Source organism: Ornithorhynchus anatinus, chromosome 16, assembly GCF_004115215.2.
Source record: "Ornithorhynchus anatinus isolate Pmale09 chromosome 16, mOrnAna1.pri.v4, whole genome shotgun sequence".
NCBI classification, from domain to species: Eukaryota; Metazoa; Chordata; class Mammalia; order Monotremata; family Ornithorhynchidae; genus Ornithorhynchus; species Ornithorhynchus anatinus.
In genome coordinates this window covers 26,474,244-26,501,676 of record NC_041743.1, presented here as the reverse complement: position 1 = coordinate 26,501,676, position 27,433 = coordinate 26,474,244, and the positions used below count along the sequence as shown (strand labels likewise).

Below are 27,433 nucleotides of genomic sequence, written 5' to 3'. Positions count from 1 at the left end.
AAAAAATCAGTTTTCCCTGGCCGGGGCTAGCCGTCCAGATGGCTTATCACTTGAGGAGATGGAAATGACAATGACAGCAGAACCCTGATGGGAAGGAAGGGATAACAGCCAGAAGCCGATGTCTTCCCATCTCCACCTGCTGTGAGGAAGGGGAAGGCTACTGGTCCGGAGCTAGAGACGGGGGGAGGCATTAGAACCTACCAAATGCCTAATTACCTAGAAGGCCTGGGGTTGGTGATACCCAGACAAGCTCTCTCAAGTGGCAGACCATCTGCTCCAGTGGGCATTTCATTGACAATCCTCACAGCCTACCTCCTTACAAGGCCACCTTCCTGGTTTACGGAGAGCATGGGTTGGGTACAAGGTGATGAATTAGGACTAGAAGCAGCAGGATTCTGTGACATTCCTCTAGGGATGATTGAATTCACAGAGCTTGGAAAGCCATTTGGAGTATTTTTTTTATGGTATTTCTTAAGTGCCTCCTATGTTCCAGGCACTGTACTAAGCACGGGGGCAGAGAGAAGATAATCAGCTTGGACTCGGTTCATATCCAGCATGGGGCTCACAGCATTAATCCCCATTTTGCAGATGAGGTAACTGAGACCCAGAGAGGCTAAGCGATTAAGTGATTATCCTTAATAATCTTAAAGGATAATCGTCGTCATCTTTATTTTATGATCCTTAAGCACTTCACTATATGCCAGGAACAATACTAAGCACTGGGGGAGATACAAAATAATCAGGTTGGCTACAATCCCTGTCCCACACTCCAAACTGGATGGAGGAGGATTTAATCACCAGTTTACAGATGAGGAAACTGAAGCACGGGGAAGTTAAGTGATTTGCCCAAGGTCAAAAAACAGATACGTGGCAGAGCCGGAATTAGAACCCAGGTCCTCTGACTCCCGGGCCTGTGCTTTTTCTACTGTCACGTTGTTTCATCATCACTACTATTACTGCCATTACCAACATCATCAACAAGATTTACTGAGTTCCTGCACCAGTTTTAGGCACTGACAAGCACAGCATAGAAGACAACAGTTCCTGTCCTTGAGGTGCTTACAAGCTAAAGTGGGAGCCCTGCAGAAAATAGTATACACACACTGGGAACAAGATGAGAACCAGAGACACAACTGGTGATAATAAAATTAAGTTAAAATAGAATAAATGCACTAATATAGTTATAAGTGTTAAGGTAACTGATGGGGAAGAGAGGCTGGGAGAGGGGATTAGCTGCTGAATGCCTCTTGGGAGTGGTAGCTTTTAAGAAGTCTTTGAAGGTGGTGGGAGGGGGTTGTGTTCTATAGGATTTAAGGGGGAGGTGGAGAAAGTATTCCAACCTGATTAACTTGCATTTACCCCGGGATTTAGTACAGTGCCTGGCACTTAGTAAGCACTTAACCACAACTACTATCATTATTCCATTTGGAGAGGGGGAATTAGAGTTAAGGGGCTTGAAATCAATCAGTCGTATTTATTGAGCGCTTACTGTGTGCAGAGTACTCTAAGAAGCAGCGTGGCTCAGTGGAAAGAGCCCGGGCTTGGGAGGCAGAGGTCATGGGCTCGAATCCCGGCTCTGCCACTCGGCAGCTGGGTGACTGTGGGCAAGTCACTCCACTTCTCTGTGCCACAGTTCCCTCATCTGTAAAATGGGGATTAAGACTGTGAGCCCCACGTGGGACAACCTGATGACCCTGTATCTCCCCCGTGCTTAGAACAGTCTTCAGCACATAGTAAGCGCTTTACAAATACCAACATTATTATTATTATTATTAACTTGGGAGAGTACAATATGATGGAATTGGTAGACATGGTCCCTGCACACAAGGATCAGTCTAGCTTACAATCTTGAAGGCAAGTGTCTGTTGCTTTCACATATACACACATACACACAACACACACACTTAGCCTCTTTCTGCTTCCATTTCAGAAATGTTTCATTCTTTCAGGTGGCCGTTTTAAAAACAAAACCACCACCAAAAAATCCTTTGCAAAGGCTCATCTGGCATACTAGTCCGTTGTTGGGCCGGGATTGTCTCTATCTGTTGTCTAATTGTACATTCCAAGCGCTCAGTACAGTGCTCTGCACATAGTGAGTGCTCAATAAATACAACTGAATGAATGAATTCTCACCAGTTTCTTCTTGGAAGATGGGTCAGATGGAGGAAATAGGATATCAAAAGTGCATTTTCTAACAGGGTAATGAAAGAGCTTTTAGAATCTGACAGGGTTTATATTTTGTGAAAGTAATTTAGTAACTGTAATGAACTGCATTTTCACTTGAGTAAATAATTCATAGGGACCCAAAAAATTCAGCTGATGTTAATAATAATAATAATAATAATAATAATTGCGGTATTTGCTAAGCACTTACTATGTGCCAGGCACTGTACTCAGTGCTGGGGTGGATACAAGCAAATCGGGATCGACACAGTCCCTGTCCCTCCTGGGGCTCACAGTTTCAATCCCCATTTTATAGATGAGGTAACTGAGGCACAGGGAAGTTAATTGACTAAAGTGGTGTTTATTAAAGGAAGAAAGTCTCCTAAAATGAAAAGTACTGGGACAGGTGACTCCCAACAATTCATGGACTAAGAACATTATGGTATCATTCAGTCAACTCTAGCTCATAAAACCACTTTGGAGGTCAGCTGCTACATTAAACCTCTTTCTGATATTGTTCCATCATCCCTAGATATTGATTCTGTTGTTCCTCAGGTTCCAGTAATATGCCACTTATTGCTGAAAAGGATTCAGAAATCCTGAGTCATCAGGAAACATCAATCCACTTGCCTTGTCTAGTGATGTCTTTAGGGGTCATTTTTCAAGAGGAAAAACCCTCCCTGAAATTTTATATTTGGAATATTACTCTATACCAAGCTTTGGGCCTGGGTATCAGGACAGAAACACAGCCTCACAATCTCATCTAGGCAGGGAAAGAAGTCCAGTGCATTGACAGGGTTAATCTCACAAGAAAAAAAAAAGGTCACCCTGTTGATAAAACCACTAGACTATTAAGTCTTGGTCCCTGGAGAGCTAGCAAACATAATAATATTGGTATTTGTTAAGCGCTTACTATGTGCAGAGCACTGTTCTAAGCGCTGGGGTAAACACAGGGGAATCAGGTTGTCCCACGTGGGGCTCACAGTCTTAATCCCCCTTTTACAGATGAGGGAACTGAGGCACAGAGAAGTGAAGTGACTTGCCCACAGTCACACAGCTGACAAGTGGCAGTTGCAGGTCGACTGAAGGTGCAGGTGAAGCAGCATGGCCTAGTGGAAAAAGCATGAAGGAGTGAGAAGAACCTGGGTTTTAGTTGCGGCTCTGCCACTTTTCCACCGTATGACCCTGGGCAAGTCATTTAACTTCTCGGTGCCTCTGTTACCTCATCTGCCACATGGGGATTAAGAATGTGAGCCCCATATGGGACAAGGACTGTGTCCAAACTGACTAACTTGTATTTACCCCAGTGCTTAGAAGAGTGCCTGGCACATAATAAATGCTTTACAGATACCATAGTTCTTATTATTTAAATGAAAAACCACAATTGCCCGAGTTCCAGATTTTTCAATTTAAACTAACAACAACAACAAAAATCCAGGACATCACACCACTGTTTAAAATTTAGCATACTGGTAAAATTCATTCATTCAATCGTATTTATCGAGCACTTACTGTGTGCAGAACACTGTACTAGACAGTGCAATAATTAAACAAGGTGCAAAAAAAACCCCAAACTCTATCCAACCTCTTGCTTAAACATTCAGTAGTCATTTACCTCAGAACACATGTTCTGCTGGCTGACTACCTTCACATTATTAATCACCTTTCTTCATCGGGTAGAAAAGGGATTTTTATATTCTATAGAAAACACACAGGCCTAGCCTCCATATTCAAGATGATGCTATTGAGGAAGAGATAATAATGATAACAATAATAATAATAACAATGTACTTGTTAAGCACTTACTCTGTGTCAGGCACTGTACTAAGCACTAGGGTAGATACAAGATAATTGGGTTGGACACAGTCCCTGTCCCACACAGGGCTCACAGTCTTATTATTCCCCCATTTGACAGATGAGGGAACTAAGGCACAGAGAAATGAAGTGACTTGCCCAAGGTCAAACAGCAGACAAGTGACAGAGCCAAGATTAGAATCCAGGTCCTTCCGACTCGCAGGCCCATGATCTATCCATCCCATCCACGTGTGAGAGAGGGGCCGAAAATGCCTACGTGAAGCTGACGCTCAATTCCAAACTTTGAGGATGTAAATTTTGTCTTCTGCAGAGCTGATGTTTCGCACTTGTGGTATCGGACACTTAGGGGGAGGACTTTGCAGCTGGTCTCAGCTTAATGAATGCACATTCTTTTCCCATTTAGTCACTGAATCAGAAGCACCTTGGGAGATCATCTGGTCCTGAAGACCATCTGGGGCAGTGTGGCTGGAGGTCGGGCTATATCTCCAGTAAGATTATAATAATAATTATAATAATGAGGGTATCTGTTAAGCACTTACCATGTATCAGGCACTAAGCCCTGGGGTAGACACAAGGTACTTGAGTTGGACACGGTCCCTGTCCCACATGGGGCTCACACTCTTAGCCCCATTTTTTTTTTTTAAAGATAAGGTAACTGAGGCCCAGGGAAATAGAGTGATTTGCCCAAGGTCACACAGCAGACTCGTGGCAGGGTCAGGATTAAGACCCATGTCCTTCTGACTCCCAGGTTTAAGCTCTATCCAGGAGGCCATGCTGTTTCAGTGGTGACAACTCCCCACTAATATGTAAATGGAGAAGGACGATGAGCCTTAACTCTTCTTATGAGCCCCCTCTCCCCACAGATGCCCAAAGCCCTCACCAATAAATCCAAGTAATACCAAAGGTAAAGCAGCATACTAAGATAAGGACCTTGATCAGGAGCAAATAAAAAGATGACTAAGCCTCTAGTTCTTAATAGTGTGGTCTTAGAGACTCCATTGCATTAGGTCAATGAAGAGGACCATGATAACTCCATCGATCCTGGACAGAAACACAGCTAATTCGACACCGGCTTTGCCATCACGGATGAACGTTCCTGGGATAACCAAACAATAATAATGTTGGTATTTGTTAAGCGCTTACTATGTGCAGAGCACTGTTCTAAGCACTGGGGTAGATACAGGGGAATCAGGTTGTCCCACTTGAGGCTCACAGTTAATCCCCATTTTACAGATGAGGTAACTGAGGCACAGAGAAGTGAAGTGACTCGCCCACAGTCACACAGCTGACAAGTGGCAGAGCCGGGAGTCGAACCCATGACCTCTGACTCCGAAGCCCAGGCTCTTTCCACTGAGCCACGCTGCTTCCCCCCGGACAAGGGTAAGAGTCATACAAATTGGCAGGCATTTTCCAACGACTATTAAATGAGCACTGTTTGGGGTTTAGGATTGACCACCAGCAAGAGATAGCAGAGCTTATGGGCAGAGAATGTCTATTATTGTAGCACATTCTCCCAAGCGCTTAGTACAGTGCTCCGCACACAGTAAGCGCTCAATACGACTGAATGAAAGTTTTGCAGGTCTAATTCACTCTGAAAAACAAGACCATGATGTCTCAATCAGGTGTATTTGACACAAAAAAGCACAAACTCAGTCCCTGCAAGGAGAGCATTGAGTTGGCCATCAATTACCAGGGGCAACAATGTGCCAGAAGCAAGAGGTCTCAGTGAATCGTTGAGAGAAGAGAGTCCAAGTGAGATGTTATTATTGGGTTTCTCCCCTCCTTTTTCATTTTTTGTGTAAACCATACCGCCTGCTGTTTTGATTACAGTATGTTCACTCCACTAAAGTATCCATGGGAACTAGAGAAAGGAGTGCTGGGTTTTAGCTTATCTGGCACCAAAATGGAGCGATCGCTCTGGGACTTCAGTCACGATTGCGATCCTTAAAGGCAGAGAGGAGATCGGTGTCACTGAGTTAACATCCCCAGCTCTGGTCAACCTCAGAACTCTGTCCATGGGGGGATTCCTGCTTTCTCAGTCAAGACTTCGATAATCAGCAGGAGCATTAGACTTCTACTCCCTGTTAACTTTCTTTCCAGAGTGATCTATAAAACTTACGATATTCGTTAAGTGCTTCCTGTGCACCAAACATCGTACGAAAAGCTGGGGTAGATAGAAGGTTGGACACAGTCTCTGTCCCACATGGGGCTCCCAGTCTGGAAAAGTGATGGCATGAATGTGATAGCTTCCCCTCACAAGGCCAGACATAGGTATTGACATGGCAGTTCACCTGCAAAAGGAAGAGTTTCAGGATGTGAAAGCTATCAGTAAGCAGCAGCAGCTCTGAAATTCTCTTGGTTAAATCATAATCAAACAGGCTTCAGTATCCTTTTTTACGGTAGTTATTAAGAGCTCACTATGTGTCACGCTGTTCTAAACGCTGGGTTACATATAAGTGAATTAAGTTAGACACAGTCCTTGTCCCAGATGGGACACATGGGATGCTCACAGTCTAAAATGGGTGGGAGAACAGGAGAACTGAGGCACACAGAGAAGTTGGGATATGCCAACACGTTTTCAAGGTAAGAAATTTGAACAGTATTTTTCTTAAGGAAAATGATATGGAAATTTGCGATTACATACATGCTGACATTCAGGTTAATTAAAAGTGGGGAATTTATGCTGGGAAGTGTGAAGATAATCAATCAGATTTATTGAAAGATATTATTAGATAGAAATCAATGTATAGACGGAGATCAATAAGATAGCTATCAAGAAGTATTTGAAGACACAGGGACCATAGAGTTAATCTTAAGACATATCAAATTATGATAATGTATGCCTCATAATAACTGTTTTTTGTTAAGGACTTACTAGGGGCTAAGCACTGTATGAAACTCTGGTGCAGATATAATACAGTCATATCAGACATAATCCCTGGCTCATAAGGGACTCACAGGCTAAGAGAGAGGGAATTTAAAGAAACCTCATGAAAAAATATCCAGAGACCCAACTGTACTTAAATTCACCGATTGGGAGCAAAAACAGACAAATTATTGAAATGACACATGATTATGTGAAGCAGGAATCATGCCTAATAATTCTACTGCACTTTCCCCAAATACTTAGTACGGTGTTCAATAAATACTACTGATAGATGGGAAAAAAAAAAGTGTCCTTTACAGAATGTCTGGACCCCAAAGTCCGAAGGAAGTATATTACAAGGCAAAGTGTTCCCATTCCTGGGAGAACTGAGGTATCTGGTCACATGACAGGGGTCAAGTACTTTCCCTAGAGACTTGGAGATGAGCCCAGTGCAGTGGGAAGGCACAGTGGTATAACTTTTTACATGAGTAATCTAATAACGGCACTCAATTGAAACAAACGAATCTGGGACATTCTATCTATATCAAACAGTAAAGGAAGACTTGATGCTACTGAAGCCATTCATTCACATTGCTCAATGCAAGATTACAATATGCTCAACTATGAAGTTGCAAAGGGGAGGTGTCTTCTCAGCCTCCCCCAAGAGATATGATTTTACACTCATTATCAGATATTTAAACATGCCCTGGAGAGAATCCAAACTAAAAGTATTTGTGATACAATAGTTCTTCTCTTACATTGCTATAGTTTTGTTTTAAATGATGTTACAAATACTAAGGCAATCCAAAAGACAAGAGCAATTGCTTTTTGTAATTTCCTAAGGGAAACAGAGACACACAGATTTTTAGAAAGGCAAAGTCAGGCTTGGGTTTACAGTTTAAGCTTGGGGTAGGGACAAGATAATCAGTTTGACCGCTGTTCCTGCCCCACATGGGGCTCCCAGCCTTACTCCCCATCTTTCAGATGAGGTAACTGAGGTATGGAGAAGTTAAGTGACTTGCCCAAGGTCCCACAGCACACAGATGTCAGAGCCGGGATTAAAACCCAGCTTCTCTGACTCCCAGACCCATGCTCTTTCCACTAGGCCACACTGCTTCTCTCTACATCAGGCAAAACTCCTGACCATTAACTTCCGATTAGACTGTAAGCCCGTCAAACGGCAGGGACTGTCTCTATCTGTTGCCGACTTGTTCATCCCAAGCGCTTAGTACAGTGCTCTGCACATAGTAAGCGCTCAATAAATACTATTGAATGAACAGCTCTCTCCCCTCTCTTCTAAAAATAATAATTATGGTATTTGGTATAAAGTATTTGTTAATATTAATATCAGGCATTACATTTGCTAATACCATTTATCATTTGTCAATTTGTTAATACTCTTATTTGTATTATATGGTATGATACGGTTATATTATATGATATTTAATACTATACATTATACCCCAGTTTGAACAGTTCATTCTTCCCAAGCCAACCTATTCACTTTGCCTCATTCCTGTCTCTCCCTCTGCTGATTTCTCAATCACACTGACCCTTCCTCTTCAAACCATCTCTATGCCCATCTTCGATTTTAAAATCACATGTCCTCCAGGAAGCTCTCCCGGATAAATCTCCAATCCCCTCCCCAAACTGTCACTGTAGCTCTCTATCTTTCATCCAACAGCTTGGATCTTCACACTCCCTACCACTTGTTACATATCTTTATACTCCATTGCTTCCTCCTGCTAGCTTCTAAACTCCCTGAAGGCAGGGATCCTATCGAAATAGTGTACTCTCCCAAGTGCTTAGTGGGGTATTTTGCACACAATAGGTGCCAAATAAATGCAACTGATTGACTAATGAGATGGCCTAGTTAGGGAAGTGAGGATTAGTTAGGGAAATGCCTCCTGGAGGCGGTTCTGAACTTGAGGGGGATGTGATTTAGGGAGATTTGGAAGAACAGGAGAGTCAAGGGCTAGGTACAGTTAGGTGGTGCAGACTGCAAGCTGGGTGCACTGGGAGAAGAGAGCAGAGAGTAAGGAGGCAGTTGGTGGAGAGCCTTAAATTCACTTAATTTAAGAGAGGAAGTAGTATGACCTAGTGCAGAGAGCACGGGCTTGGGAATCAGAGGACTTGGGTTCTAATCCCAGTTCTGTCATTTATCTGCTGTGTGACCTTGGGTAAGTCACTTCACTTCTCTGTGCCTCAGTCACCTCACCTGTAAAATAGGGATTAAGACTGTGAGCCCCATGAGGGACACAGACTGTGTCCAACCTGATTAGCTTGCAGCTACTCCAGTGCTTAGTACAGTACCTGGCAAACTGTAAGCACTTAACGAATACCATTTAAAAAACAAATAAAAAAATAAATGAATGAGGAGGAGAGCCTCCGTAACCACAGTCTCGCAAACCTCCCTGGCGCACACTGGGAATTTCCAGCTCTGGTGCCTAACCTTCTTGGCTCCAGAGGCTAAGCTGCCATCCAATAGGAATCCGAAAGTTGAGCTGGAGAAGTAAGAGTTCAATAAATACTGCCGATTGTTCAAATATGTGGTCTCTGAGGGCAGCAGAGCCCAGGCTAAAGGCCAGATTCCATCCACTAGAACTCTCTCCTTTTTGAGTCCCTTTGGTTCTTCCTCCTTATTCCTTTTACCAACGTTCCTTCCTTGCTTCAATCCCACCTAAGAGATTTAACTCTTTCTATTTCCAGCTGAACCCAAATGAGAAGTCTATCAGAGAGAGAAATGAGTAGTAGCCACGAGTGGTCTGTGAGGGCGGAGGCTCAAGTCCACTGCGTGGTAGGAGGCAATGGTCAATCATTTCCATTTTTTTTTACCAAGAAAACTCTATGGATACACTACCAGAGCAATTGCAGATGGAGGTGGGGCATTCTGGGAGAGATGTGTCCATGGAGTAAGGGTCAGAGACGACTCAAACTAAGAAAAGACAAGATGATTTATTGGTTCCTGGAGGAGATCGGTCACTTTAGTAGGGCTTTGAAGAGGGGGAGAGCTGGGTCTGTTGGATATGAAGATGGAGGGAGTTCCAGGCAGGCGGGACACCTTTTCCCTCTACATGGAATACCTCCTATTCAAATCCCTAAACCATGCCCTTCTCCACCTTCAGAGCCTCCTAAAATACCACCTCCTCCAAGGGCATTTCCTGCTTAACTCCCATCTCAGGTCACCTCATCTTGGTACTTGTGTATATATCTGTCATCTATTTGCCTACTTTTCTTTTTAGTGTTTCTATGTCCTTCCTCTTGTTCGTAGTCTATATTTACCATCTGGGTTTCTCACCCATTAGATTGAAGGCTCCTCGAGGATAGGGGGCTGTGTTTTTTACTTCAGCTGTATGTTCCCAAGTACCCAGTACAGTGCTCTGCACACAGGTGTTCAATAAATACTGATGATGAGTATGATCACAGTGAGAGATTATTTCCCGAAATCCAGAAGATTTAGAGGGAAGAGCAAAAAAGTCAAAGTTCCAATCCCAGCTCTATCAACTCCTTGTTGGTGTATTTTTCCAAATTCCTGGACTGGCGGGAAACATCAACGTGTCTGGATGAAGAGGGAAAATTTTCAAGAATAAGTAGCAGCTGCCCCTGAGAAAGCCACATTAAGGGTCAACTTCTACAAATTTAAAATTCATCACTTGCTTAACTTCACGCTTTACTTTTTTTTTTGCCAGGGGTGGGAGGGGGAGGCATATTTATTAGCACTTACTATGTGCCTGACAATGTTCTAAGTGTTGGGGTTGATACAAGGTAATCAGGTTGGACACAGTTCCTGTCCTGCATGGAGCTCACAATCTTAATCCTCGACCTCTGCCTTCCACCCCTTAATTGGGGGTGTTTCTCAAAACTCTGGTTTAGGTCAGTCAATAATATTTGCTGAGCACTTACTGTGTGCAGAGCACTTCGGAGAGTTCAGTATAACAATAAAACAGACACATTCCCTGCCCACAATGAGCTTACACTCTAGAAAGTGAGCTTACAGCCTAGAGGTCCCCTGCTCTTTTAATTCTATATACACTTCCTTGCACGCTCATTCACTCCCAGGGCTTCAACGATCACCTTTATGCAGATGATTCCCAAGTCTACTTTGCCAGTCCTGACCTCTCTCCTTCTCTTTACAGAGGCATCTCCTTCCACTTCCAAGTCATCTCTCCATGGATGTCTTGCATACAACTCGAGCTTAAAATGCTTAAAACTCAGCTCCTTATATTCCCTTTCAAATCCTCTCATCTACCTACATTTCCCATCACAACTGGCAATCCCACCATCCTTCCCATCTCTGAAACCCTCAATCTTTGTGGTCTCCTTGACCCCTTCCTCTTTCACCCCCAATTCAGTCCATCACCAAATCATGTGGCTTCCTACTCCGAAACACCTCCAGAACCTGTCTCTTCACCTCAATCCAAATGGCCAGCAAGCTGCTCTATGTTCTTTTCATAACCATGCTTGACCACAAAATCAGCTTCCTTGCTGAACACCCCACCTCCCATCTCTTCCCACTCCATTCTGCTTCATGGATCATTTTTCTAAAACATCATTTTGCCCAAATATCCCCAGTCCTCAAAAACCTCCAAAGTTTTACCCATGCTTCTCCACAATAAGAAGATTCCTGATTACTGCCTTTAAGGTACACATTCATCTCTCTCTTTCTCACCTACTTATCCAGTCTTCTCTCACCGCACTGTCACGCACCCTCAAAAACTGCTCCCAGGCTAACCTGCTCACTGTGCTTCATTCTCATCTCTCCCAAATTCTTCCCACTGCATGGGATTCCCTCCCCATTTAAGCAATATTTGAGCACTTACTGTATGCAGAGCACTGTACTAAGCACTTGGGAGGTTACAGTACTACGGAGTGGGTAGACACAATCTCTGTCCACAAGGAGCTTTCAGCCTAGAGGGCCAGACAGAAATCTGGCAGGCCACAAATTTCTCCATCTCCAAAGTCCTCAAGAAATCACATAACCTCCAAGTGGCCTTCCCTGATTAATTTCTACTTTCCCCAGGCTAGCAATTATTTTTTGAATGCTTACTATGTACAGAGCACTGTACTAAGCACTCAGGAGAGTATAATACAACAGAATTGGTAAATAAATCCCTTGTCCACAACAAGCTTAGTCTTATCCCACCTGCTATCTCAGTACTTTTATGATTCATGAGCCTCCCATAGCAGTCTGTACACATTATACACATCCAGTTATTTTAAACCCTTTTCTCTTTCCTATCTTTAAATGATTTCAGGATCTGCCTCCCCTACTTGACTCTAAGCTCCTTAAGGGCAAGGGCCATATCGATTAACTCTACTGTTTTCTCATAAGCTCTGCACACAGTAAGTGCTACTGATCGATTAAGAAAGTAAAACCTTTTGGAGACTGTACTGAAGAAAAATCTAAAACCGAGGAAGGAGCCAAATCTCAGGCATTTGAGAAAGCCAAAAAAATATCTGACACTAAAAGCAGGTTGTCAAGGGAATGTGAAGAATCTCCTTAGATGGAGCTCTCTAAAAATAGGACACATAGCCAACTGTCTTGGATCCCTTAGGTGTAGGCGTGCGTGGAGGCAGGGGAATGGACTGCAAGTCTTCTGAAGGCCTTTCTCGCTTGCCACTCGAGGACACTACGGCTGTGAGAAGAAGGCAGAGAACAGGATGGAGGACCAAGCTTAGGTTCCACTTGTGAGATCCACGCAGCAGAGATTCTGGCTAGAACTTACTACACTGCAGCTGCACCAAACCCTAAGCCCCTAGTTCACTTTAAGAGGAGGAGGAGGAGGAGGAAGTGCCTGTCTAGCAGATGTGACAAAGCTGGGAACCATAACTGGAAAAGGGTGGGGGTGGTGTGGGTGTGTGTCTGTGTATTTAAAAAAAAAAAAAAAAGAGGATCTCTAGAAGCAGCTGTCCTGAGACTTTCTTTGAGTTTTGCTGCACTGTTTCCAACACCGAGACATGTAACATATCAGGGCCAAATTCAACATCTAAGACAAGACTCCCAGCTAGGACTGAGAAAAAGAAACCAAAATCAGCGGTGTTAAAGTCACTCCCACAACCAACAGATTGTGAGGGGGATAAGTTTCAAAGGAAGGGAATCTGGAGGCAGCTTCTAGATGTCTTCCAAGCCTCTCCCAAACCGGACAAATGTGTTAACCATCCATTGTGCTTACTCTTCCAACTTTTTAATTTGCAGAGCATCCTGGGGACTCACCCCCCCCAAAAAAACTTTATGCCATTTTAGTCTCAAACCCAAAACACGTATCCTCCCCGATGCTGGCTAAAGAAAGTTTTCCAGCTTCACCTCCCCTGGTGTAAGACTAAACCAGACTTCCAAACCAATTGTTATCTATACCCTTCCAATACTGCTTCCTTGCCAAACAAGAGAATGTCTAGGTCCATCCAACTTGCCTGAAAAAGGTCGTGTGAACTACTGGGAAAAAAATGCAAAAGAGGTTGAAGGTATGAATTACCAAAAAAAAAAAAATTCTCTCTCCTCTGAGGATCCAACTGAAAGTCTGCTAAAAACAAACACAAAAACAAATTCTTTTTCTCCAATTCAGACCCTGCCTGAAATAAAACATGTGAGATCAGGAAGTCGCTCATGAGTCTAATACATAATACACCATTTGTATGGTTACTAAAAGGCTTGATGCTTTTTTCAAAAAAGAAAAGAGTTAACCTTTAGGATATACGGATAAAAAATCGGGACTTTTTCCTAGAATACAGCTGTAATTAAGTCATCCAAACTATCTCCTGCCTAATTGTACTCAGCCATCTGGCCCTCAGCTGAAATACAGGTATCACTCCAATCAACAGCTGGACATCCCATCTACTCTTTTGCTACAAAAGAGAACAAAGAGAGGTTCCTGGACATTAGGCTATGAGGGAGCAATGGTGAAATGCCAGAAACTGTGGGGAAAGGATGTCACAAGGGATCACCCGCTTACCCTCTGGAGCACAGGTAAAAACTGGCTCTGTACAAGACATCAAAGGGGATACTGACTTCTACGAGTCTCTCTGCCAATAACCCACTGAATCTGGATACATGAGAGGGGTATTATCCAGGACACAAACCTATTAAGTTACCAGGGCATTTTACCAAACCGTGCAGACCTGAATTTTTGTCTGATCAATAAACTCTACCTAAACAATAACCTCATTCCTGAGGGCACAGGAATGAAGGGCTGAAAGCTTGATGGGAGCAGAGAATGTGTCTGCTTATTGTTACATTGTACTCTGCCAAGTGCTTACTGCAATGTTTTGCACACAGTAAATGCTCAAATACAACTGAACGACCCACATCAATACTGTTAAGCCTTGTCCTAACTTGTAGGATGGTAGAGTGGTGGTAAAATATTAGGATATTGTTTAGATGCTACTGGATATGGTATTCGGAACTACCAGCTTGATCACCGAATTCTTAACTGTATGCTGCTTTCAAAAGAGAAACAAGGAAATCTGTCTTAAGTGTTTTTTTCCAAAGATTCCACTTACGGAACGGAAATAAACAGCGCTTTAGAAGGATTAAGTCTTCTGGTGAACCCACGTATCGCCACTCCAAGGACTCTAATAGCCCTCTGTTCATTCCTTCGAATCTAACAAAAGCAAAAAGCAGATAACATGAACTAGAGCGACTGAAACCAGCCACAGAGACAAATAAAGCAAGGGGGAGATGGTAGCGGAAAATCTGAATTCACTACTCCTCTATGCTTTAAGGTATGGATTAACAAAAGGAAACAAACCAGCAAAAAGCCCCTTGCCAATTTAAGCCACAGTTAAAATACGAGTCCCTAACTTGGTAGAATGCTGTAACTTTAAATTGCTCTAGTTTCACCTGCTCTGGCCAAACGATGCCTCACCTAAGACAAGTTAAACGTCAGGATCTCCCTCCACCTGCAACTACTAACTCTCGCTGCTGACTCTGGTACCGCACCTCTGTCTGCCAGAACAATGGGCTGGTGGTTGACTGGCCTTTAGAGGCAAGAGACCTCAGATGTGCTTTATTTACAGATCGGTTAACACCAGTAAACTCGTTCGATCATGAAATTGAGTCATTCATCACCTTGCGAGTTTAAGTATTCCTAGGAGAATAAGGAGAATATCACCACTTGGAGTTTCCGATAGATTGGCCCTTTATCATACGCCCTTTTAAAAGAACATTCACTTCCTTCTTGGATTCTCTCTAAATCACGGTCACTTTCATCATTACAATCTAGAAGATTTGTAAGGACTGGTGAAAAGTGGAGGATATTCTGCCAAGAAACAAGGTGTTTCTGCTTCTCTCTGACTTTCTCTGTTAAGTGTTTCTCACAATGGCTTTGCATTAAGACGCGTGGAGCCAGGTGGGCCACATCGCTGCCCCTCGGGATTTTTTTTTTTTACCGTACGGAAGCCGGTGCATTTACTTGAACAAAAGACTGCTTTCTGATTCAATGCGCAAAGTTATGGCTTTAAAATGCTCCCTCCCCCCGGCCCCCCACCGCATCTTCTGCTCCCTCCTCCCTGCTAAGACATCATGATGTCGATTTTCAAAATGGAATCTGTCTGCCTCCTCTGCTGAGTAAGCACTGCAGTTCTAAGAAGGGGGCTGGAGTCTGGCCCATCTATTTGCAAGTCACACAGCACCACGGTACCCACGCATCCTCTCGGCGGGCCCCTTCCGACATCACCTATGATTCACGATCTCTGCGGAGTCCTCTGCGAGGAGCTGGGATTATGTCATTTACCGAGCTCCAACTTTGCGCTAGGGTTTCAGAAGCGCCGCCTTCTGCAGCGGCCCAGGTGGGAACGGAGTGGGGGGATTTAGTTGGGGTTCCCCCCCCCCCCCGCCCCGCTTGATTCCTCTGCACCGTGCACAGAACAGTGCTTGGCACGGAGTGGGCGCTTAACAAATACCATCATTATTATTATTATTATAAGCAGCACAGAAGGGCATGTGGGGGGACCTCAGGGCACAAGCCCCTCATCCCGCTGCAGCCTTATTTCCCCCGGACCCCCCCCGCAGCCTTATTCCCCCTGGACACCCCCCCCCGCAGCCTTATTTCCCCCTGGACACCCCCCCGCAGCCTTATTTCCCCCTGGACACCCCCCCGCAGCCTTATTTCCCCCTGGACACCCCCCCCCGCAGCCTTATTTCCCCCTCGACACCCCCCCCCGCAGCCTTATTTCCCCCTGGACACCCCCCCTCCGCAGCCTTATTTCCCCCTGGACACCCCCCCCGCAGCCTTATTTCCCCCTGGACACCCCCCCCGCAGCCTTATTTCCCCCTGGACACCCCCCCCCGCAGCCTTATTTCCCCCTGGACACCCCCCCCGCAGCCTTATTTCCCCCTGGACACCCCCCCCCGCAGCCTTATTTCCCCCGGACACCCCCCCCGCAGCCTTAGTTCCCCCTGGACCCCCCCCCCGCAGCCTTATTTCCCCCTGGACACACACCCCCCGCAGCCTTAGTTCCCCCTGGACCCCCCCGCAGCCTTAGTTCCCCCTGGACCCCCTCCGCAGCCTTAGTTCCCCTGCATCCCCCGCAGTCACCGCACAGCCCCCCTGCGGAGATGATTCCCGGGCAAGGGGATGACCCGATCCCCTCCATCCCGCAGGAGGAGGATTGCGGATGGAGCCTCGATCAAAAGGAATTCCCTCTTCCCGCTGCTTGAGGTCCCTGCGCAATCTCTTGCTTTTTTTTGGAGGGAGGAGGGGAGGGCAGTGATGGGTGACATTCAATAGACCTCTCTTTCACATCCACACCCCCAAAACCTAGTCGTCCCCCCCTCCACCCTAACCGAAACGTACCGCCTCCCCCTCTCTGCTTTACTCGTCCGGGGGAAAAGGGAAGAGAGGGATGGGAAGGAAGATGGGTGGGGGGATCCGAGAGGCCGGGGGGGGGGGGGGGGGCGGCGAGGAGCGGGACGATGGAAGGAAAGGGCAAGTTTTTCCCACGGTTGGCGAGCCCGGCCGAGGGTCCCCTTCCCACCCCCGGCCCCACCGAAGGCCGGGGGGACAGAGGGATCGTTGGGGCTCCGAGGACGGCTGGCCCAGCTCAGGATCCCCCCCACCTCCCACCTCTCCCGGGTCCCCCGGCCGTGCGGGAGGCTGCTCCTCTGCAGAGCGCTGCGCCCGCCCCCGCCTCTGCGGCAGGACCGGCCTCTCACCTCTGGGGCCCGCGTCGCTGGCCGCTTCCTTCTCCGCCATGGTGCCAAAGGCCGGGTCCCCCCGCCGATCGCCCAAACGAGGAGCCCCCCGCCCCCGTGCCCGGCCCTGCCCACCGGCCGCGCTCTGCCCCTCGCCGCTCAGTCCGAGGTGTGAGCCATGGGCAGCAGGCGGGGGGAGGAGGAAAAGGAGGCAGGGAGGGAAGAGGAGGGGGAGGCGCCGCTGCGGTTGTTGCTGCTGCTGCTGCTGCTGCTGCTCCCACCCCGGCCTCCGAGGGACGGCCGCTCCGCTCCCAACCTTTGGGATTTCTGCAGCAACGAGCCCCTCCTCTTTCCCTCTCCCTGGCCCCCCTCCCGAGGACGAGGAAGGGAGGGGTCCTCGGCGGCTTTTTTGGCGCTCTGGCCCTGCCCTTTCCCCTCCTCTCTTCCTCCCTCTCCCCCTGGCACAGATGACTAAGGCCCCGCCTCGGCGCTCCGTAAATAACTGTCGGGTCTGTTAAGCCCTTACTATGTGCCAAGCACTGTCCTAAGCGCTGGGGAAGGCACAGGGAATCAGGTTGTCTTAATCAGGTCTTAATCCCCATTTTACAGGTGAGGGAACTGAGGCCCAGAGGAGTGAAGTGACTTGCCCGAGGTCCCACAGCTAAGCGGCGGAGGGGGGATTAGAACCCACGACTCCTGACTCCCAAAAGGGCAGGGACCGTCTCTATCCGTTGCCGAGTTGTCCATTCCAAGCGCTTAGTACGGTGCTCTGCACCTAGTAAGCGCTCGATAAACACTATTGAAGCAGCGTGGCTCAGTGGAAAGAGCGCGGGCTTTGGAGTCACAGGTCATGGGTTCGAATCCCGGCTCGGCCACTTGTCAGCTGTGTGACTTTGGGCAAGTCACTTAACTTTTCGGGGCCTCAATTACCTCATCTGTAAAATGGGGATGAAGACTGTGAGCCCCACGTGGGACAACCTGATTCCCCCTGTGTCTACGCCAGCGCTTAGAACAGTGCTCGGCACAGAGTAAGCGCTTAACAAATACCAACATTATTATTGAATGAATGAAGCCCGCGCCCTTGCCACTAAACCACGCTGCATGCGATTGAACGAATGGGAGTGGTGGCTGGGTGGGTTGGGGAGGCAGAGGTCGTGGGTTCTAATCCCGGTGCCGCCACTTGTCTGCTGTCACTTACCGTCTCTGTGCCTCAGTTACCTCGTCTGTAAAATGGGGATTGAGACTGTGAGTCCCACGTGGGACAACATAGTAAACGCTTAACAAATGCCATCATCGTTATTATTATTGTTCTTTCCCGTGGGCAAAGGCTGGCTCAGGGGTCAAGAAGTCTGCCCCCGCCCCCCCAACCGGTGTGTATTCTTCGGATTCGGTCCCAGTTGGTTTTAATTACACTAATTGAACTGATGACCAGTCCCCTTCGATTCGTTCATTCCGTTGCATTTACTGAGCGCTTATCGGGTGCAGAGCACTGTACTAAGTGTTTGGGAAGTACTATTCGGCAAGAAATAGAGACAATCCCTGCCCACAGTGGGCTCTCGGTCTAGATGTGTTACAGTGGGCTGCTGGAGCAGTCTGGGTGTTTCAATCTGGAAATCCCAAATCGATGCCTGGTGCAGTCCGGGGACCCCCGCACGATGTGGTTGTCCCTAGAGGAGCTGGGAAGTGAGGTGCAGGTTACGGGCCGAGGACCAGAGCCCGAATCGATCGACGGTACTTCTGGAAGGTTACCGTGTGCAGAACACTGTACTAAGTGCTTAGGAGAGTACGGCGCAGTAGGGTTAGTAGAACCCCTCCCCGCTCTTAAAACTGTTCACGACGTAGAGGGAGGATAGTATGTAATGATGGTAGGTCCATTTCCCAGACATAATCCAGTTCAATCAAGTCAATGGAATTACATGCAGGAAATCGCCTCTGTGTATCAACACATTTGCCAATACTTTTCTCCCTCAGCCCTTGAAGCCACTGAAGGTACCCTCCAGAGCACTAAGGGGAAAAAGAGGGAGCAGCAGGACTTACTGTCAAGGGAAATGTCTGAATTACTCAATCTCATGCTACATGACCTAAATTACACATTCTGGTTTAGCAACAGACTACAAAAATACATTTCCTTTGAATGGTAGCTTTTTTTAACGGTGTTTGCTAAGTGCTTATACTATGTTCCAGGCACGGAGGTCGATGCAAGCTCATCAGGTTGGACATAGTCCATGTCTCATTGGGGGCTCGGTCTTAATCCCCATTTGACAGATGAGGTGACTGAGGCACAGAAAAATTAAGTGATTTGCCCAAGGTCACATTGCTGACAAGTGGCGGAGTCAGGATTAGAACACAAGTCCCTCTGACTCCCAGGCCTGGGCTAAGAGGATCAGGTCTCTGAGACCATTTCAGTTATGTTAATGAAAGATGGCTTCGGTAATAAATTCAACATAGGTTTGGAGTGGTTACCAGATGCTTGCTGCTACTTCACACCTCTTGATGCAAATTAATACTTCATTGTTAATCTCTTGCCTAGTTATTTCTTATACTTCCTGCATTACTGTGATGTGCCCTCCCAATCTGATGAGGACTGTCCATAATATGATAATACGAGACATAGAATTCTGTTTGGCATCACAATTCAAGTGACTACACTTTTGACCAAAACCAAGGGAATTTGAACACAAATGAAGGTAGTGATAAGAAGAGAGAAAATTAAACTTTCTTCCTTCCTACCTTGCAGTTTGCAAGAGAGGTCTGACATAAACAAATCTCAGTGTTAAAAAAAACTGTCTAGAAACTACGGATAAAGGCCCCCATGGAACTGTATAGTTTGCTGGTGCCTGAATAGATGAGGATCCTGTTTGGTATCCAAACAATATGAATGACTATACTTTTGACTAAATCCGAGATAATCTGAGCACAAATCTAGGTAGTGGAGAATGGGAAAAACTATTCAAGCTTAGAGCTCTCTGATATGCTCACTGTATTACGACACAGACATATGTCCATTGGCCGAGCTGTGTTGCATTTGGCAGCCTTTATACAGTCCTGGATGGGGTAAGCAGGGTATAAGAATTCAGGTCTTAGAAACTGAAACAGAATACTGATTCTGTTACTGCAGTAAGGATGTGATTGGTTATCAGAAACTCCTGAGCATGTGTCAGGAGTTTCTGGCCAATCGATATCTATCGGCAGAAAGGTCAGATACAAAGCGGGCCCAGGGAGCGTCAGGAAGAGAGGATGAGTGAGGAGAAGTGAGTGACTCAACTGGATTTTTGTCCAGTCTAAGAAACCCACTCCCGACTTCATTCCGGAACCTTTTTCGTCGCTCTCTCTGGAGTGGCCACCACCACCTTCATAGGTCCTTTCCATCACTACTACTGCCTGTGATTAAGCAGTGAAAATATGGGGATAACAATACCGGGGAATGTGTTTACCAGTTCTGTGGTCATATTATACTCTCCCAAGTGCTTAGTACAGTGCTCTACACATAGTAAGTATCCAATAAATACAACTCATTGATCGATAGAGACATTGTGAGAGGAATTGTGATCACTGATGAGAAAGCTCTTTGCATAAGTCAAGTAACATCGGGGGCTTTTCTCTGAAGGAATTCAAAGAAGCAGCAGCAGAGAAGCAGTGTGAACTAGTGGAAGAGCATGGGCCGGGCAGTCGGTGAACCTGGGTTCTAATCTCAGTTTTCCCAACTGCTGGGTGACCTTGGGCAGGACACCTTCTTTATGCCTCAGGTACCTCCTCTGTAAAATGGGGATTAAGACTGTGTGCCCCATGCGGGACGGGGACTGTGTCCAACTTGAGTATCTTCTATCTACCCCAGTGCTTAACACAGTGCCTGGCACATACTAAATGCCTAATTAGGACCACAAAAGAAAGAATTCGAAGTAATGGAGTTCCTTTAGCTCTGTTAATGAGGGAGGTGAACTACCCAGTAGGGATAACAATAATGTCAACAGTGCACAGCAGGAGAGCAAACACTTAATCTAGGGAAAGATGATTGGAAGGCGGTTATTTAAAGTGGCCTAAAACATGTCATTAGGATTCTGACCCAACTGGAGCCATTCGGGGCAATCCTAGCATCCAAAGCTTCTTTAGGGCTGTCAGACTTTAGCGCTGCCACGTTGGCTTCAAAGGCAATCTCCCAAACACCATTTACTTAGCATTAAGTGACAAGACAGAATCACAAGCAAGGAGGTCCTGAAATACAGTCGGATCGGCAGCATCAAAGCAGTGCTTGTCACATCACACCTTCGCTTGTCCAGAAGTGTTTGCCGAATGGATGAAAACAGGATTCCCAAACTCTTACTCTACGCTGAGCTGAAATGGAGTAACGGTAAACAGGAAGAAACGAGTTAAAGCCACCAGCGAGCAACGCCTCAAACAATATAGCATGGAAGTCAGTTGGGCGACCGTTGTAAAAGACAGGTTAGCCTGGTGTTTTAGACAAGAGGCTTCAGAAAGACCATGACTCCAAAAGAGAGAAATTAAAACCGGCGTTAAACACTGAGTAACATTCAAATTGTTCTTTACTTGCTCTAGATGGTGAAGAATGTATCAGTTACACATTCATTTTTCAGTTACACATTCATTTTAGCCACACCCAATGATGTCCTCTTCAAACTCAAAGAACAGCACCCCCCGCCCCCCCAACACTGTTCCGAGAAAGTCTTTGAGACTAACATTTCTAAAGACCCTTATTCTACCACAACAGATAGACTTGAAAATTAATGGTTCCAGTATTTTTTTGGGATAAAAACCCCACTGGCTATGATGCTGCTGCTGCTGTTTGAGTCGGGCTAAATTGTGTTCTAACTGGAACTAGTGCTGCCCTTTAACCACTCGATTAGGATATGCTACAGGCATTATTCTTCCTTCACCATGCACTTCTATCTCCCTTTACTGTCAAGAGAAGTGAGTGAATTGCAGCACTATAAGCCCCAAGGTGCTCTTGAAAACATGACAGCTTTAGTTACAGTCAAGTATGAAAATCAGCAAGTTGTTTGTCTTCCAACTGTAACCACAACTTCTATTAATACTGTAGGAGGATTTCTATGTGCTGAGGATTATTTGAGGTGACCCTTTTAAAACAGGACCGCTGGATTTTAAGCTCCATCCACTAGACTGTAAGTGGGTGGAGGGCAAGGGTCATGCCTTCTACCTGTTGTACTCTCCCAAGCATTTAATAGAGTGCTCTATAAATCGGAGGCACTCACTAAATACTTTGGGTTGATAAACTCAATACAGTGTGGCTGTATAAGCACACCAACTAAGCAGAATAAAAAAAGCCACATAACTTCTGAATGGGAAAATATTATGCTTATCCCATGCCCCTTGACCCTGCAATCTATCAAAAGTTTTATTCCGTTTCCTTAAAGTTCAGTCACATAGCCAAATAGCACTGGCCAGTTTCACAAATTGTATTTCCCCTATTTTCCACTTCATCCACTATAAGTCATTTTTATCCTGTTAGCATTCCAAAACATAGTTCATATATATGGTATGTGCTAAATCATGGCTAGGCCAGGAAAAAGAACCTGGACAGGAAATTGCATCCTAGACTGTTATGATCACTGAGTGCGATGGTAAGTTTCTAAAGATCTATGCAGATTTTAGCGGGTCACCCAAATGTCGTACTCTCCCGGATGCTACTATAGTGCTCCGCACACAGTGAGCACTCAGGAAAAACCACTGTTTGATTGATTGATATTTTCAAAATAATTCCCAACAGAATAATACAAAAATCTGCTGTTATACTTATCGGTTTCTTTTTTTGACAACTGGCAAGAACGGAAGCACAAATCTAGAATAATTCTTCTGCAGAATCACAATGTCTTTTCATCATCAGTACCAAGTATTTATTGAGGATCCACCCAAGGTTTGTCTTCATTGGGAATTGGTCCAGTTTCCTGTCAAATGGTGACCAGAAAAGTTATCACCATTGTTCCCCGGGTGTGTCAACCCCCAACACCAGGTGTAAGCAGAGCTGGAGAGACTTCTGCTAGCCCATATAATGCACCACAGGGAACTACCATTCTGCTCGCTGCCTCAGCTCTCCATCTGAGACAAGTGTATTAGTTGTGTCTGACAGTGAGTTGTTTTTAGGCAGGAAATTAGCGCTGGCAGTAAGCCAGGGTCTCTAAGCCGGAGCTGGCTTGAACTCAGCTCTGGCATAAGAAGAAGTCCCTGAACGAGGGTTTTGTGTTGACAGGCAGTTATGTGAGGGCAGCAGGAGGGTGAGGTGGGTGGGAGAGGGGGGGAGGTCACACGTGGTCCGGTTAGAGAATACTTTTTTTTTTAATCTTAAGAACTCGGTAGTCCAGAATAGAAGGTGGTATCGACACTGAGGTTGCCCAAGGCCCGGGATTGCTGGGATCCCCATAATCTCTAGCATTCCCCCCTGTTCTGCCTCCAATTTGATAGTTTTTCATATCCAATTCAATTGCTATCATAAAATACACGGTTTTTCAATATTTTGTTTTAAGACTTTTCGTAACAACCGAGTTGCTTTATGCTGCTTTTAAAGGAATGTTTAAAGACTTTTAAAGACTCCAAGAGGTCTTCCCTGACAAAACCCCCATTTCCTCTTCTCCCACTCCTTTCTGCATCATCCTAGCACTTGGATTTGTTCCATTTATCTGCCCCTCCCTCAGCCCCACAGTTTTTATGTACATATATGTAATTTCTTTATAGTAAGGTCTGTTTCCCCCTGTAGACTGTAAGCCTGTTGTGGGGAGGAAACATGTCTACCAACTCTGTTATGTTGTACTCTTCCAAGTGCTTGCTCTGCACACAGGAGGTGTTCAATAAATACAACTGATTGACTGAATTCAAGTGACAGAGCTGGAATTACAAACTAGGTCCTCTGACTCCTAGCCTCTTGCTCTTTCCATTAAGCCACACTGCTTCCTTACCAAGAAGAGGCTGCTGAGGAGGACTTTACCACTCTCTTCTTGGCCTACCCTCGAAGCTTCAAGAAAATCACAAAGAGGATTCCCCACCAGTCACCCAGTTCAGTGCCATGATGTAAGAATAAATGCCCCAATTCAACCTCCCAGTTCCCCCCCCCCCACCCCCCATCCTTTTTTTTATTCCTGTAGCAACGGGTACTTATCTGCTTTTCATTTCCCCAGTCATCATTTGCAAAGAGGAGTTTGGTCCTGGACACATTTTTTTTTTTCAGAAAATGTTTTTCTAGAGCAAAACATCTTGCATATCAGATGAAAAGAGCATAAAAGACTGTTGGAATGTCTAAATTTTTTCCTCCCAGTTTCCTCTCCACTATCAACGATTATCATCAAGGGATATCTAGAGTGTTGCTTTTAATCAAAGCCATATTTACACGTTCTTTCTCCGATGATGCAGTCTTGTAATAACTTGGTCTCTAGAAGTTTCAACTTTGGATAACGTATTAATCCTCATCACATTTGATTGAGGATACGAACGGCAACTGAATTCGGCTGTGGGATAGGAAGAAGGCAAAATCAAGTTTATGTGATTCATTGTTTTGAGCAGCGAGCAGATAATTAGAGTCCAGGGAGAAGAACGTGATGTACTCTTTGGCTAAAACTGATCAAAGAAAGATAGCGGGTAAGGCTATCAGTCAATAATGTTTTTGAAATACGGGTCTGCTGTATCACAAGAGTTCAGGAAACTGGAATCCCAGAAATTCACAAATATCTCATCTTTTTCCTACCTATTGTCTGGGTGAGTGAGTGAACCTGGAAAATGCCTGTAACCGGAAAAGCCTGATATTTTCCTGACTTCAATCATTTTCTATTTTGGTGACCATGAATTGGACTACATTTCCTAAAGTCAATGTTTTTGTTGGCAGTAGAGTCTTATAACTGTGGAAATCTGCTTTCAGATTTGGAGGTTTTGCTTTGAAACCTCATCCTTAGGATGGCCCAGGACAGAGAAATACAACAGAGATTACTTATATCTTCAAGGTCCCTTCCACAAAACGATAGTTCTACTGACTCCTACCCAGGGGTGCCTGACAGGGATGTGATTTTCATAAAAGGCCTTTAGACTGTATGCTTCCTGTGGGCAGTAAATGTGTCTGTTATATTGTACTCTCCCAAGTGCTTAGTGTAGTGTTCTGCACCCAGTAAATGCGCAATAAATATGATCGCTTGATTTGGTTGGATTACAGATGTGTCTGGGCATCCTATCAGATTTACCAACCCCCAATAGGAGTTGAATTATGGCCCCACAAACCCTCTGATTCATTCATCCATTCAATCGCATTTATTGAGTGCTTACTGTGTGCAGAGCACTCTACCAAGCGCTTGGGAGAGAACAAGACAAGAATAAACAGACACATTCCCTGCCCACAATGAGCTTACAGTCTAGAGGGTGAGACAACTATTTTAATATAAATAAATCAATTACAGATATGGACATAAGTGCTGTGGGGTTGGGAACGGGGATGAACAGAGGGAGCTAGGCAGAGGATGCAGAAGGGAGTGGGAGAAGAGGAAAGGGGGGCTTAGTCAGAGAAGACCTCTTGGAGATGTTCCCTCAGTTAGGCTTTGAAGTGGGGGGTGGGGGGTGGGGAGAAAGTAATTGACAACTTCCAGTCATACGATACAATCTGATACCTACCGGGCACCTTCCCCTCCTCTCCCACCCCCCAGCCACTCTCACCCTCCCAATCCACACGCGTTGCTGGCTAAGGAAACTGCTTGCCCGAGACTCCTTTCTCTGAGTTCCCTGAGCCTGGAGATCACCACGGAGATCAGCTCCGGAGGAGACCCTGGGTTTCCATGCGGAGCTCACAGCATTAATCTCACTATTACAAATGACATAACTGAGGGACAGTTAAGTGACTTGCCCAAGGTCACACAGCAGACAGGTGGCCGGGCGAGGATTAGAATCCTGGGCCTTATGACTTCAGGCCTGAGCTCTGTCCACTAGGCCATGTAGTTTCTCAATCCTCACTACAGAAACTACAAGGTCCCAAACCAACAATCTCAGCCCCACTGCACGGCGCAGGTAATTCCATTCTCTTCATGGGGCAGAAAAAAATCTTGTGGAGGTTGGGAAAAATCCCCCCAATTTTCTCACCTTGGTTTCTACCTACAAAAGATAGAGGACCAACTGAAATGTGAAAGTCTGGCCTTAGCTCAAACTTTGTGAAAATCACTGTCCAGATCTGAGGAATTCCTGTAGAGATTGACAACCAGCTAGGAGTCATATTGCTTAGGCCTAGGTTTGGGATTTTTCTCAACATCTGAGACACCAAAGAAATGCCAAAACGTATCAAGGAGAGCACTCCGGTCAACCGCTTCGAGAACGAAGATGAGAGGGAGTTGTGCTTGTCCTCTAGACTGCAAGATCATCCTCTGGACTGTAACTGGCTGTGGGCAGGAATTGTGTCTGTTTATGGCTATATTCTCCTCTCCCAAGTGCTTAGTACAATGCTTTGCACATACTAAGTGCTCAATAAATATGACTGAATGAATGATTGGAGTTGATTGTGAGAATGTTACTGCACTCTACTGGAAGGAAACTCTACTGGAGGCTATTACTAACCCTGGGCTAGCTCAGTCTCAAAGGGAATTCAGATAGTAATACAGCCCAAAAGACATGACCCTTGCAATATGGCAGAGAAAAGAAATGCAGAAATACCCCAATCCTTCTGTACTATCTATTCTTAAACCCCACAAAACCATTTGGCTCCATTAACGATCCTGGGCTCAGGCGACTACAAAGAAAATCTGGTTGCCCTGACCTGTTCACTAAGATCTTGATATTTCTTCAAAATGGTGTGGCTGGCTCAATTTTAATTTGAATGATAACAATTATACAATAATGGCATTTGTTAAGCACTATGTCACAGGTAATGTATTAAACATTGAGGTAGATACAAGTTAATCCGGTTGGACAGTCCCTGTCCCAGAGTCTTAATCCCCATTTTGCCAGGGAGATAACTGAGGCACAGAGAAGTAAAGTGACTAGCCAATGGTCTCACAGCAGACAAATGGTGGAGCTGAGATTAGAACCCAGGTTATTGATAATAATAGTAATCTTGGAACTTATTAATAATAATGGTACTTGTTAAGCACTTACTATAGGCCAAACACTGTTCCATGCGCTGGGCTATAAAAGTTAATCGGGTTGGACACGGTTCCTATCCCACAGGAGGCCAACAGTCTTAATCCCCATTTTACAGATGGGGTCACTGAGGAACAAAGAAGTTAAGTGACTTGACCAAGGTCACACAGTAGACATATGGTGGAGCCAGGATTAGAATCCAGGTCTTTCTGATTCCCAGACCCATGCTCTATCCACTAGGCCATGCTGCTTCTCTGTATTAGTATTTAGTGAGTGTCTAGTGTGGGCCGAGCATCGTCCTAAGCAACACAGAGAGTAGAACAGAATTAGAAAACACAGTCCCTGTACTCAAATCAATCAGGGAGGCAGATGCAAAATAAATTATGGAT

At 45.5% G+C, this 27,433-nt stretch overlaps 1 protein-coding gene across 1 annotated transcript in view; it reads right to left on the bottom strand.

Annotated features, from left to right (window-relative positions):
- Positions 1-17,316, bottom strand: part of HSPA12A (heat shock protein family A (Hsp70) member 12A) — a 55,743-nt gene extending 38,427 nt beyond the window's left edge. The window contains 1 exon segment of the mRNA XM_029080825.1: positions 16,995-17,316. Coding sequence (XP_028936658.1) covers positions 16,995-17,034 — 40 coding nt within the window. The 5' untranslated portion in view covers positions 17,035-17,316.
- Between the last annotated feature and the right edge of the window lie 10,117 nt (positions 17,317-27,433).